The sequence below is a fragment of the Rana temporaria genome, chromosome 1 (assembly GCF_905171775.1).
Source record: "Rana temporaria chromosome 1, aRanTem1.1, whole genome shotgun sequence".
Lineage (NCBI taxonomy): Eukaryota > Metazoa > Chordata > Amphibia > Anura > Ranidae > Rana > Rana temporaria.
Window position 1 is genome coordinate 470,968,807 of NC_053489.1, and position 15,015 is coordinate 470,983,821.

Genomic DNA, 15,015 nt, shown 5'->3' on the forward strand with positions numbered 1-15,015 from the left:
GCGCATGCTCCGTCCCTAAAATTTCCCGGCGTGCATTGCGCTAAATGACGTCGCAAGGACGTCATTGGTTTCGACGTTAACGTAAATGGCGTCCAGCGCCATTCACGGACGACTTACGCAAACGACGTGAAATTTCAAATTTCGACGCGGGAACGACGGCCATACTTAACATTGGCTAGACCACCTAGAGGGCAGCTTTAGTTTTACGCGACGTATCTCTACGGAAACGGCGTAAATTTAGAGCGACGGGCAAAGCGGACGTTCGTGAATCTGCGTAACTAGTCATTTGCATATTCTACGCCGACCGCAATCGAATCGCCACCTAGCGGCCGGCCTAGAATTGCAGCCTAAGATCAGACGGTGTAAGTCACTTACACCTGTCGGATCTTAGTGCTATCTATGCGTAACCTGATTCTATGAATCAGGCGCATAGATACGACAATCGTATCTTAGAGATACGCCGTCGTATCTCTTTTGTGAATCTGGCCCTAAGTGTGAAAATGTCATACTAATAAACAAATAAGAAAGAGCAGGTGTGTATGGGCGCAGTCTGTAATGCAATCTGTAATAAGAAATATTAGTTTCTCTTCAAGCAGCTTGATGTAACTTATAAAACAGGGGTCTCCAAACTTTCTAAGCAAGGGGCCAGTTTAGTGACCTTCGGGCTTTAGGGGGGCTAACTTGTGGCCAATGAGCGTAGAGATTGATAATGCCCTGGCATTAGTGCTCCATCATTGGTTCTAATAGGAGGAATAGTGCCCTACTGTTGATATTAATGAGAAGAATAATGCCCCATTGACGGGGTTGGTAGGGGGAATGGTGCCCAATCATTGGTGTCAGTTGGCTGAATAGTGCCCCAAGGGCCAGATAAGGGCAGACAAAGGGCCACATCTGGCCCACGGGCCGCAGTTTGGAGACCACTGTTATAAAAGTACCCATAGAGCACTGGATGATGCTTGCCAGAGCCTGACAAGTTACCTTCAGAATTCAGAATACACCCAAATTATTGGATATCAGAGGATGTGACCATCCTGAATGTTGCTTGCGGTAGTCGACAGCACATAAAGCACATAAAAGTTTATATAAACCCTAAAAAAATGTACTTCTCTAATTTTCTTCATTTTGGTCAGTTTATTATAACATTTAAAGTGCTTTGTTATATCTGTTTGACAAGCGCAAAGAAATTAGAGCTGCCCAGTGGCCTGTTTTAGAGATCTTAGCCTGGGAGTGGTTATGTAGTTTAGGAAAAGACATTAGGAGGCCTGACACCACTTGGTCCACAAAAATGTTGCGTGTTGTCAGCCCACAACAGACCTCAAGAACTGTAGATCAGCATATATTTGCAGGGTATTTAAAAAGATACAGCATAGGAAAATGTGCATTTAGTGCAGAGATGTACTGCATATGTTTTTTATTTTGCCTTGACACATGTTTTAACACTATCCAACGTAAAAACTAAAGTGACTATTAAATGAGTTGTGATGTTGCCAACACAGGCCAAGCTATATTCCAAAATAAAGCTATGACAGTATTAGATTAAAGTGTAATTCAATGCTAGAATGTACTAAGCTTAAAGTGATTGCAAAGTCTCATTTTTTTTCTTCTCTGTGCAGTGGTTTTGCACAGAGCAGCCTGGATCCTCCTCTTCTCGGATCCCTCTTTGCTGCTCCTGGCCCCTCCCTCCTATCACGTGCCCCCACAGTCAGAAGCTTCCTATGGTAGCAATAGAGCCCGAGTCAAAGCTCTGTGTGTCCATTCAGACACGGAGCCTGACCCGACCCTGCCCCCTCTCTCCCCTAATCACTCTCCAATGGAAGAGTCTGGTTATGCGACATCGCCACACTGCGCAGTCAGCCATCTTATTGGTTGAAAATTGCTGAGACCATGAGAGTTTACATGCAATTTTAACCTTGTTGTTTGTGAGTATTCTGGCTATTTTAAATAAATAATTATTGTCAGTGACACTGCACAATTAAGTTTATTTCTACCTATCCCCATATGTTGGCGTTGTGAGCCCCTGTCTAAGTTGGAGCGTTTCTGTCCCTAAGTGACTGGTCATCTCACACGTATGGAGAGTTGGAACAAAGCACTTAAAAAGCGCATTTGACTACTTTTGATAGAGTAGTCCATCATTTGGGGGAAGGGTCAGTGTGAACCTTTCATCTTGGCGGACCCCTCTGAACACCCTTTTGTGTGGACCTGCACTAAATTGACTCTTATTTTAGATCTTTAAAAAAATATTTGGACTCTTTTGAAGGGCATGAGCGCTGCATTTGTGTTGTAATATATATATTTATACACACACACACACACACATACATACAGTACTGTATATACACACATATGCACACAGTATATGCACTAAGCAGATAAGCGAATGGTATCCTGGCTACCATACAATAGCACATCTGCTCGGACTTTTAAGTTATACCAGTGAATATGGATTTATTGCCAAATAAGTACAATAAACTAGCACCGACAAAAATAGATGCATTATTTTCTACGGGTCAGAGTATTAACAATTCCTAAGTATAATTAATGTGGGTGGTGGGTGGAGATGTTATTCTTTTTGTATCTCCTGATGGCCTTTATGCTTTAATAACTGTGAACTATAAATTGCTTCAAAAGATGAAATGATACTTCAAAGTGTATAAGTAGAAGAAGGCAGCTCCTTGTTGATAAAGTATGAAACATGTAGACTTCCCAGGGTCTCGTGTCCGAGGGGGAAGGGTGCACAACACAGGGAGAATGCCAGTGAATAGTTCTAGGCTAGCATGAGGCAAGGATTTCAGGTCCTTATAGTCTCTGACCCTGTGATGTTCTTTGTTTAACAGGGGCAGCTGCAGTTATCAACAGATGTTTCGGCAATAAATAATTGGTATCATCTCTGTAAAGGCCTGTCTACCTGTGGAGAGGGCATAATGCAGAAAACACTGCTTTGCTATTCTAGCCACATTAATCTCTCATCTATCCAGGTTTCTCAGGGCGTTTCCTGCAGGTGCTCATTCTGAGAGAATCAGGACTGTACTCTTTTAAGTTAAGAAGCTTTGTAGAGGTCACAGAAAAGGTCAAAATCAGTCATAAATTTCTGTCTAAGGTCACAAAAAAGGCAAAATAAAATGACAATACAGAATTAGTCTAATGTGGCAACATAATCAGCCAAATGTAGTGGGCTGCCTCCCTTTTTTACGGACATTGAGAACACACTATACGTTTGCACACAAAAAAGTAACCAATTTGTGCTTTGATACCCCTTCCTTGTTTTAAGGTGCATTTAAATAATCGTATTTATTTATTTATTTTTTATCAAATTTTTCCTCACAATTAGGATGGCTTAGGGTCCAGTCAACCATTGTTCTAGTAGGCTTCTTTCACCTTTATTAAACCAGATTTAGGGGGACATAAATGCATATTATGTATTTTTTCCAACAAACATATATTTTTTTTTTAATGAACAATACCAATTAGAAAATTGTACATTTGAAACCATATGTCATATACGGCAGCAAGAAAAAGTATGTTAATCTCTTGGAATTAACTGATTTTACATAGTAATTTGCCATAAAATGTGATCTGATCCTCATCTTGATCACAACGATAGACAAACACAATGTGCTTAAGCTGAGAATGCACAAACATATCTAAATTTCTTGTGTCTTTATTAAACACACCCATTAAAAAAACAGTAGCCACAGTATCAGTGGCGGCTGGCATGTTTTGGGGGGGAAAGGGGCGGCAAACAAAACCCCCCCGGTCGGCACCCCTCATCACCACCCCCCTGCGGTCCATCAGTCGGGTCACCCACCATGGGTCACCCGCACTAAGTCCCCCCACCTTGGGCTGTCGGTTGGTAATCCAGCCCCGCACTTACCCCATCTAGGTCGGGCATGGCTCGTATGGACAGCGGCTTCCATTGCTTTTCTTCCTTCTCTTCCTATGCATTACAGTGGCTTTCGCAGTGCGTCTCCTCCCTCCTCCTCCAATAGGATCGTCTGTCCTTTCAGCCAATTGGGTGATGGGTCTCAGGAGCCACTTCTTGATTGGCCAGAAGGAGGTTCAATGTGGGAATAGCAAATATTCATTCGCTATTCTCACACAGCTGGGTAGGCTTGAAGCACAGTGTTCTGCGCTTTGACCCCACGCTTTTTTAAAGCCTATTAGAGCCTCTGGCTCTTATCACATGTTTAAACCCCCCCCCCATTGGAATCCATGCGTCCGGCGCCCTGCATGTAGATCAGGGGATCGGATGCATTGTCCAACTCCTGACTGATGAAGGCCTAGACACTTTGTATGACTTTTAAATTCTTATGCAGATCAACCTATCTCGATAGTATGTCTTTAGAGAGCTTCTTCTTGTGAGGCATGGTTCACATCAGCTGATGCTTTTTATGAACAGCAATCTTAAAATGTTTGAGTTTCCTTCATCAATGAAAGTAGCTCTAAACCACACTTCCAAACAAATTTCATGAAGTGGACTCCAGGTGTGCAAACGACAGACTCCAATTAGCTTTTATTGAAGTAATTAGTCTGTGGGTTCACTTACTTTTTCCTCCAGCACTGTGAATGTTTAATGGGTGTGTTCAATAAAGACACAAGAAATTAGAATTGTGTGTGTGATCAGCTTAAGAACACGGTTTTATAGACATTTTTCGGCATAAAACCAGTTAATGCCAAAGGAGTAAATAAACCCTTTTAAATCTGGCAGAACCCCTAAACATAAATGTACCCAACCTTTTAACTCCAACCCTTAACCCACCTCTAACCTTTAAGCCACCTAAACTCTAAATCTAAACCTAATCCTTAAACTTAACCTTTAACCTACGCAACCTCTAAAGCAAATCCCTAGTCTACCCCCTTAACGTTACCTTTAAGCCACCCAGACTCTAAACCTTATCCATAAACCTTTAACCTACTTAAGCTTCAAATTAAGCCAAGCCCTTAACCTAACCGCTAAACCTAATTTCTAAAAGCACATCAGGCAGACCTGGGCGGCCTTTGCAGCAGTACATAGGTACCTTCAGCAGCCCACAGACTTGTTCTCACACAATGCAGCCTGCAAACTGTGGTGTGACCAAAAGCAACCATCGTGTAGGTGAGCCTGCCTCATGCCAGTCATAACTGCCTATTATGTAGACCAAGAAAACCCTCATCCACTTGTTCGCAGCTTGCAGACAAAAAAGGGTAATTGCATAGGACCAGTAGTGCGGGAAGGCTATAAACAAAATTTTGAGCAGCTAAAGGTACCCATTTATTTATATTTTGAAACCCCATGCCTGCCTGAGATTGGTTTTAACTAAAGTAAGCCAAGCATTTAACATGAATTTATCTCTAAACCTAGCTTAAATGATTCTAAACTTACAATAAAAAATGTAAATCAATAAATTTATGTTGAAATTACAATAAAAGACCTTGGAATTAGTATTTAATGCTCCAGATCCTCTGCAGCTAAAAATCCTGTGCCCCAGTTATTATAGTAATAAATAATGATCTTTGTTCCCACGGCTTTAAACGGTCAGAAGAACATGGAGGAAGAAGTTTCTGTCTCCTGCTGCATTGCCAGTTAGAAGCATAAAAAGATAACCACTTCAGATTCCTGGTGAATACGATGGGAATACACACAGTTTAATATCACTAAAGGCAAATAGCCTGTTCACTTTGCAAGAGCTTAGTGAATTTGCAAAAAATACCCAATCAGATGCAATAAGGATAACAAAAAACAGCACAGGATTGGATGATCAAAGTTCACCTTATTTACTAAGTTCTGGGCAAATTTTCCTCGCAAATTCAATCCAGCACTTACCCCATCTAGGTGGCAGGCGGTGGATTGCGGGCAGCGGCTCGAGTGTACTCAATGCAGCGGGTGGCTGGCAGCAGGCTGGGAGCAGCGACTCCGGTGTCCTCAGCGTGGTTGGTGGCTGGCAGCAGAAGCTCTGGTGTCCTCCGTGCGGCCGATGGCACGGCACTACCCCCGTCTGCTGCTCGATCCGGTACTTACCCCATCTAGGTGATGGGTGGCAGAAGGTGGATTTCGGGCAGCGGCTCCGGTGTCCTCAGGGTGGCTGGCAGCGGGCTAGAAGCAGCAGCTCCAGTGTCATCTGCGCAGCGGATCGCTGGCACTAGCACGCTCCAGTGTCCTCAGCACGATGGGTGGCTGACAGCAGTGGATCCGGTGTGCTAAGAGTGGCGGGTGGCTGTCAGCAGCAGCTCTGGTGTCCTCAATGCATCAGGCGGCTGGCTGAGAGCAGCGGCTCCGGTGTCCTTTCCTCCACGACTTCCACCGTGTCTGTCCTCTCTCCTCCTAGGCATTGGATTGGCCCCAAACGTCAGGTGATCCTATCAAGAAACATGTCTCAGACCCGCTTCCTGATTGGCGGGGAGAAGATTTTATGTGAAAATAACAAATAATTGATTCGCTATCATCACACAACTGGGTGGGCTTGGAGCGCAGTGCTCTGTGCCCCAAGCCCATCCTTTTTTGAAGCCTATTGGAGACTTTGCCTAAAACACCCCCCATTGAAAACCATGCATCCAGTGTCCTATATGTAGATCAGAGTGCCGGATGCATGGATGGGGGGGGTGGATGGGGGGGGGGTACGCCCTCTATGAAGGGGCCGTCACTGCCCCACAGTCTTTATCTACATGCATAATGATGTGTTGCTTTTTTGGTGAGGAAGCAGGAATCCCACTTCAAAACTTCAAACTCCCTGCTAGTAGCCTGCCCTCTCTAATCTCCTAGAACTATTTGCCAGTAAAACCACCTATCAGTGTCATAGAACCATAGAAAGATGGGGAAGTCAGAGCAATAACACTGGCTGGTAGTGTTTAAATTTGTGTGACCTGGGATTTAGAACAGTTTAGAAGACTTAACGCAAGATTTAGAACACTTTAGAAGACTTAAAGCATTTGTAAAGGGTAGTTTTTTTTTAAATAACACACGTCATACAATGTTTTTTTTGCACAGAGCAGACCTGATCCTCCTCTTCTTGGGTCTTCCACCAGCGCTCCTGGCCCCTCCCCCCTGCTGAGTGCCATTACAGCAAGCTTCTTGCTCTGGGACACTCACACAAGCTTGCTCCTGAGCCACCTCTATTTGTCAATGAGACATAGAGCATGGCTCAGCCCGGCCCCTGTTCCCTCCTTACTGGCTGCGATCCACAGCAATGGTAGCCAATGGGCTGAGGGAGGAGCTACATACTGAAGGTTTTTTACCTTCATACATGAGTGCATGAAGGTAAAATGTGTCCAGTCATTACAACCACTTTGAAAGTATATTACCAATGAACTAAAACAGATGTAAGGGCTTCTAAATAAAATAAGCTGTTTTAGGGATTTATTCTCATTCTTAGAATGCTCCGATTAAAAAAATAAATTCATATACATGTTCATACTAAATTCTACCTGTGTATGGCCAACTTAAGTCTTACATATTTTAGTTATAGTAATTAAGATGCTTTACTGACCATTTTGGAGTATACTGTGATCCCAAACTCCTCTCTTGTTAAAGTTCTTTAGCAATAAATACTATAAAGACATCCCCTAGATTGAGCCTGAATTGTCGCTGTGCTTTTGTGAATGACAGCCTCTGTACTACTGTGAGAGACCTGGATGAATTTTCAGTGGCCCCTCCGAGGGTAAGCACTACACAAAAATGTTATTTTTTATTTTAGTTCTAAATATATACAGGGCCTTGAGTATTCATACTCCTTGAAATTTTACAAATTTTGTCATGTTACAACCAAAAACAAAAAAATTTTTTATTGGGATTTTATGTGATAGACCAACACAAAGTGACACATTCTTGTGAAGTGGAAGGAAAATGATAAATGGTTTTTAAAATATTTTACCAATAAATATGTGAAAAGTGTGGGGTGCATTTGTAGTCAGCCCCCCCTGAGTCAATACTTTGTAGAACCACCATTCGCTGCAATTACAGCTGCAAGTCTTTTTGAAAATGTCTCTACCAGCTTTGCACATCTACAGAGTGACATTTTTGCAATTTTCAAGTCTTGCTACAGATTCTCAATTTACCATATATACTCGAGTATAAGCAGAGTTTTTCAGCCCTCAAAATACCCCTCTCGGCTTATACTCGAGTCAGTGTACCTTGGGCATCCATTTTTTAAAACTTGTGGCTTCCTACTAGTCCCTTCCCGTTCTGTGATAGGCGTTTGACACTGTGTTCAGTGTTCCGCCTATCACGGACGTTCTTTCATCCTTGCACTCAGTTTCCCAGCAGACACTGTGTTCAGTGTTCTGCCTATATCGGTTTTTCTCTTGTCCGAGGATGAAAGAACGTCCATGATTGGCGGAACACTGAACACAGTGTCTGCTGGGAAACTGAGTCCGAGGATGAAAGAACATCCGTGATAGGCGGAACACTGAACACAGTGCCAAACGCCTATCACAGAACGGGACGGGACCAGGAGGAAGGCGCGAGTTTTAAAAAATGGACGCCCGCAGCGCAGCCTGTCAAGAATTGCAGGTACACTGCAATGTGCACATTGAGGTTGTAATGGGCACAATGAGGTAATGGGCACAGTAAGGTAATGGGTACAGTAAGGTTGCAATGGGCACAGTGAGGTTGTAATGGGCACAGTGAGGTTGTAATAGGCACAGTGAGGCTGCAATGGGCACAGTGAGGTTGGGCACAGTGACTACAGTAACTGCTGCATTCTCACCCTAGGCTTATATTTGAGTCAATATGTTTTCCCATTTTTTTGTGGTAAAATTAGGTGCCTCGGCTCATATTCGGGTCGGCTTATACTTGAGTATATACGGTATGTCTGGACTTTGACTGGACTATTCTAACATAGGAAAATGGTTTGATCAAAACCATTCCATTGTAGTTCTGGCTGTATGTTTAGGGTCGTTTAGGGTCCTGCTAGAAGGGGAACCTCCGCCCCAATCTCAAGTTTTTTGCAGACTCTAACAGGTTTTCTTCTAAGATTGCCCTGTATTTGGCTCCATCCATCTTCCCATCAACAATGACCAGCTTCCCTGTCCCTGAAGAAAAGCATCCCCACAACATGATGCTGCCACCACTGTGTTTCACGGTGGGGATGGCGTGTTCAGGGTGATGTGCAGTGTTCGTTTTCCGGTATACATAGCTTCAATTTTGGTTTAATCTAACCAGAGCACCTTCTTCCACATGTTTGCTGTGTCCTCCACATGGCTTCTTGCAAACTACAAACACGATTTATTTTGGCTTTCTTCTTGTCACTCTTCCATAAAGGCCAGATATGTGGAGTATCAGTTGTCCTGTGGAAGGATTCTCCCACCTGAGCTGTGGATCTTTCCAGCTCCTCCAGAGTTACCATGGGCCTCTTGGTTGCTTCTCTGATTAATGCTCTCCTTGCCCAGCCAGTCAGTTTAGGTGGACGGCCATGTCTGGGTAAGTTTGCAGTTGTGTCATACTCTTTCCATTTTCGGATGATGGGTTGAACAATGCTCCGTGAGATGTTCAAAGCTTGGGATTTTTTTCATAAGCTAACCCTGCTTTAAACTTCTCCACAACTTTATCCCTGACCTGTCTGGTGTGTTCCTTGGCCTTCATGATGCTGTTTGTTCACTAAGGTTCTCCAACAAACCTCTAAGGGCTTCACAGAACAGCTGCATTTATACTGAGATTCAATTACACACAGGTGGCCTGTATTGGTTCCACTAGATTTTAGTTAGAGGTATCAGAGTACACTTTTCAGATATTTATTTGTAAAAAAAAATTTAAACCATTTATCTTTTTCTAGGGTTGTCCCGATACCACTTTTTTAGGACTGAGTACAAGTACCGATACTTTTTTTCAAGTACTCGCCGATACCGAATACCGATACTTTTTTTAAAATGTGTCCCCAAATGCAGCCATGTCCCCCCACAAATGCAGCCATGTCCCCCCACAAATGCAGCCATGTGTCCCCCCATATCCAACCATGTCTCCCCCCATATCCAACCATGTCTCCCCCCATATGCAGCCATGTCCCCCCCATATCCAGCCATGTCCCCCCATATCCAGCCATGTCCCCCCCATGCAGCCATGTCCCCCCATATGCAGCCATGTCTCCCCCCATATCCAGCCATGTCCCCCATATGCAGCCATGTCTCCCCCCCATATGCAGCCATGTCTCCCCCCATATCCAGCCATGTCCCCCCCCATGCAGCCATGTGTCCCCCCATATCCAACCATGTCTCCCCCCATATCCAACCATGTCTCCCCCCATATGCAGCCATGTCCCCCCCATATCCAGCCATGTCCCCCCATATCCAGCCATATCCCCCCATATCCAGCCATGTCCCCCCCATGCAGCCATGTCCCCCCATATGCAGCCATGTCCCCCCCCATATCCAGCCATGTCCCCCATATGCAGCCATGTCTCCCCCCCATATCCAGCCATGTCCCCCATATGCAGCCATGTCTCCCCCCATATCCAGCCATGTCCCCCTTACCTGCATCCCGCTGCCGCCGACTGGTTAATAAGCGCGGGGAACATTACAGCTTTCATTTGAATAGCTGTAATGATTCGCGCTGCGTATAGACACTCCCCATTGTTAGGAATTGGACAGTTCACCCGAGCAAGGGGGAGTGTCTATACGCGGCGCAAATCATTACAGCTATTCAAATGAAAGCTGTAATGTTCCCCGGGCGTATTAACCAGTTGGCAGCAGCGGGGATGTGGCGTAACGGTGGCGGGGGTGGGGGGGGTTATTCTATTTCGGTATGGGGGGTATTTGCGGGAGTACGAGTACTCCCGCAAATACTCGGAATCGGTCCCGATACCGATACTAGTATCGCTATCGGGACAACCCTATCTTTTTCCTTCAACTTCACAATTATGTGCCACTTTGTGTTGGTCTATCATATAAAATACATTTACGTTTTTCGTTGTAACTTGACAAAATGTGGAAAATTTCAAGAGGTATGAATACTTTTTCAAGGCCCTGTATGAATTATAGGTCCCATGAATGATTTATAAAAAATACATCAAAATCCAGAGGATCATTTCCTATTTAATATGTGATTACACCACCCCATAGTGAATCAGGTGGCTCGGAATTTCACACTATAACATTTTATCAAACTTGTGATTTATTTCATACCAGTAACTCGTGAAGCCTTGGATTGATCAGATCTTGGAGGTTTGTTTTGTCTTCTGGGCTGACTGTCTGTTTGTATTGCCACCTCTCAGGCACAAAGGGCCACTTCATTTCCTTTGCCTCCTGAATGAGAGTCTTCAGATCGTCCGGCAGAGAGGCTAGAAAAGGTCAGAGTGCATGTTAGGATATCTCCAGGACATAAAGACACTTTTAATTTCCAGTGGTATGTTCTGCACCTCAACTACAATAACCTACGTTTCCCACACACCTTTCTTGCACTTGCTACTTGCTGCATCCTTTTACCATTCCATTAATAACAACAAAATGTCTGTCAATTTGTGACCTATTCAGTTCTGCCCTCAAGGTATGCTGGAGCAATCGGCCATTAAATAGGTTTTCAGTGGGAAGTAAACATTTATACAATTGTCACGCTGTGGAGACATACTTGTCATCAGGAAGTAAGCCATCAATGTTGTAATCAAATCTATTTTCATCTGCTAAAAAGATATCCTATTGTATGTACAACACTTAAGAATATAGCTTCAGGCATGATATATGTTCATGTGCCAGCATCTGCGGTCAATTCCAAGTCTACAGCATTTCACCTGGCTAGCAAACAAATGAGCAATGCAAAGATCTACATACCGTACATAAGTTTTAGAAGTAAAGTGGACTTAAAGTGTACGTACAACCTAATAATTAACTATTTTTATTAGCTTCTTTGTGATCTGATAATTATCAATTTAAAAGGGCTTTCTATATTAGCATAATATGTGCCAAATATACCATTTGACCGGCCTAAATTCCAGTGAACTCACAGGCCCGGATTCAGAGAGCAATTGCGCCTGCGTAACCATAGTTACGCAGCGCAATTGCTTACTTGCGCCGGTGTAACGAATGCTCCTGATTCAGGAACCTCGTTACGCCGACTGCAGCCTAAGATATGCGTGGCATAAGGCTCTTATGCCCGCATATCTTAGGCTGCATTCTTGCGATGGCCGCTAGGTGGCGTTCCCGTTGTGCTCAGCGTATAGTATGCAAATTGCATACTAACGCCGATTCACAACGTTACGCGAGCCCTGTGTACGCAGTTTACGTCGTTTGCGTACGGCGGTTTTCGCGTAAGGCTGCCCCTGCTATTAGCGAAATTTGAACTTTACGTAGTTTGCTGGACGCCATTCACATTCACTTTGAAGCAAATGATGTCCTTGCGACGTCATTTGCCGCAATGCACGTCGGGAAAGTTTCCCGATGGAGCATGCGCTCTACGATCGGCGAGGGAACGCGCCTAATTTAAATGATTCCCGCCCCCTACGGGATCATTTAAATTGCGCGCGCTTACGCCGGGCATTTTGCCGGAGCGCCCACGCAATTTATGGAGCTACTGCTCCGTGAATCGCAGGTAGCGCAGAAAATTTGCGGCGGCGCAGGGCAAAAACGTTGCCCTGCGCCTCCGCAAAAAATGCGCAAATGTACCTGAATCTACCCCACAGTTTCCAGTCTACTCTGCCTCTGCTGCATTTACATCCCAAGTGGCATCAACCCTGCTCAGGTCACCTCTCTTCCCTTCAGGATTCTAAATCAGGAGCAAGTAACCTAGGATAAAAATGCTACTAATCAATATATACAGTACAGTAAGCTTTCATCTAAGGACAGAAAGGGGGTTATTTACGAAAGGCAAATCCGCTTTACACTACAAGTGCACTGCAAGTACACTTGTAAGTGCATTTGGAAGTGCAGTAGATCTGAGGGGGACATGCAAGGAAAATAAAAAACATAATTTTAGCTTGCACATGATTTGATGATAAAATGAGCAGAGCTTCCCCTCATTTCAAATCTTCCCCTCAGATCTACAGCGACTGCACTTCCAAGTGCACTTTCAGTGCATTTACAAGTGCACTTGCAGTGCAAAGTAGATTTGCCTTTCGTAAATAACCCCCAAAGTGTTTTACTGGCATGTTCACTACTGAAAAACAAAAAAAGGAAAAAGTAGCCTGAAAAAACAAAAAAACAAAGCCATCACCATATCAAAGTACTGCTAAATTTATAAATATTCCATTTCATTCTTGGGTTTAGATACACTTTAAAGCATATGTAAAGCCCAAATCTTTTTTTTTTTTATTATTATTATTATTATTATTATTATTTTTAGCAAGTGTGGAATGGCTAAAATTTCTGACAAGTTTTTTATTTTTTTTATGTCTGTGTAACACCAGGGAGATTTGTCATTATCTCTTGTCTAGAGACAAGACAGGAAGTGCAGGGAGTTATCTTCAGAGTAAGGAAAATACTCTCTTGGACGGTTGTCAGATAAATCTCCCCAGCCAGGACACAGGCTGCATAAAAAAATTGACATGGCTTCAAGCTTGTCCCCCCATGTATCAAAAGGAAGAAACAAATTGACACAGAAAATAAATTACAAATGTAATTAAAATACACTTTGTCTATAATTTTTTTTAGATGCATTTTGCCATCTTCATACTTATATGTGTTTTATCACCGTGTCTAGTTTTTTTTTCTTTAATTCTTTTGAAAGACATTTCAGCTGATATTGGTTTAATTTGCAAATATATCAAACACATAGACCCAAAGCTGGGTCAAATTGGTAAAACAGCGCTAATAATGGATGAAGTCGAAAACCACATAAATAGATAATAAATTAATGAATGATAAGAGTCCCAAAGTGGTTTAACAGAACACAGTTCACAAAGTGGTAAGTGCTTCTAGGGTTAGAACAGTAGTGCACCCTACACCAGCTCCCAATCTTCACCGCAGAAGTGAGGCACACTCCCCCTCTGGGGTCCACACTCACCAAATAACTAAAAACTGAGCCTTGTATACAAATTCCTCCTCTTTATCTGGTGAGTGTGAACCCCAGAGGGGAAGTGTGCCTCACTTCTGCGGTGAAGATTGGGAGCTGGTATAGGGTGAAGTACTGTTCCAACCCTAGAAGCACTTACCACTTTGTGAACTGTGTCCTGTTAAACCACTTTGGGACTCTTATCATTCATTCATGTATTATCTATTTATGTGGTTTTGGACTTCATCCATTATTAGCGCTGTTTTACCAATTTGACCCAGCTTTGGGTCTATGTGTTTGATACTATTTATGTTTATTTTATAGATGGGTTTTCATTTATTTTAAACAGCTGCTGCATCTTTTATCATATCATATTGGTATTTGATATTTATCTATTTATTATATGATCATTTCTTTATTCCATCAGTGGAACCTCATCAACAGTAAATTTATTTTCTTTGGCGCAGAGAAGTGCACTTTGGGCCCCTTTTTAGTGTGCACTTCTTTTTATATAATTTACAAATATGATAAACCTTTTTCAAAAAGATAGAGAAAAGGAGGATCAGGCAACTTCTACTCTACACTGGATGAATGGCATACAATTAATCAACAACTACGTTGAGTATAGAGACAATTCTTTTTGTTGCATGTAATATGTTAAATGTTAAAGGTTTTCGAAAGCCTTGAACCAGGGTTTCACAATACTGTTATGGAACCTTGGATGATTATTTTGTACAAGGGATTTTTCAACTATCTTCCTCTTACTTGTGATGACCATGTAGGAATATTACAGCATAATTGTTTCTCAAAACATATGCAAGGGCTTACTGTGTCATCCTGCAAAACACAGCATTTGGTGATTTGTTTCTACTTCAGCTTCTTGTCAGCATGAGTTGGCTGTTGGTCAAAGAGTCCAAATAATTGTCACTTCATTTTGTATTTCTACATCTACTTGAGAGAACAAAAATTCCCTAAACTGCTAATTTCTCATCCATCTTCCCAGTTCCCAACCTCACAATAGTCAGATCGTAGCATTCAACCACAGTCAAAATCCAGCTCTAGTATATAAGACAAATTGGATAATGGTTGAGGTATAATTGACCCATGTTTTTGAAAGACTTAACCTCATC

The 15,015-nt window shown here is 42.9% G+C and overlaps 1 protein-coding gene across 9 annotated transcripts in view; it reads right to left on the reverse strand.

Annotated features, from left to right (window-relative positions):
* The window catches only part of ALPK1 (alpha kinase 1), a 180,089-nt gene that overhangs the window by 83,978 nt on the left and 81,096 nt on the right, over positions 1-15,015 (reverse strand). For all 9 annotated transcript variants that reach the window (XR_005744222.1, XM_040329060.1, XM_040329078.1 and 6 more), the window contains one exon: positions 11,089-11,243. Coding sequence is in view for 8 of the 9 variants with exons in the window: in XM_040329060.1 (XP_040184994.1) it covers positions 11,089-11,243 (155 nt within the window). In the remaining variant the exon portion in view is untranslated. The remainder of the gene's footprint in view (positions 1-11,088; positions 11,244-15,015) is intronic.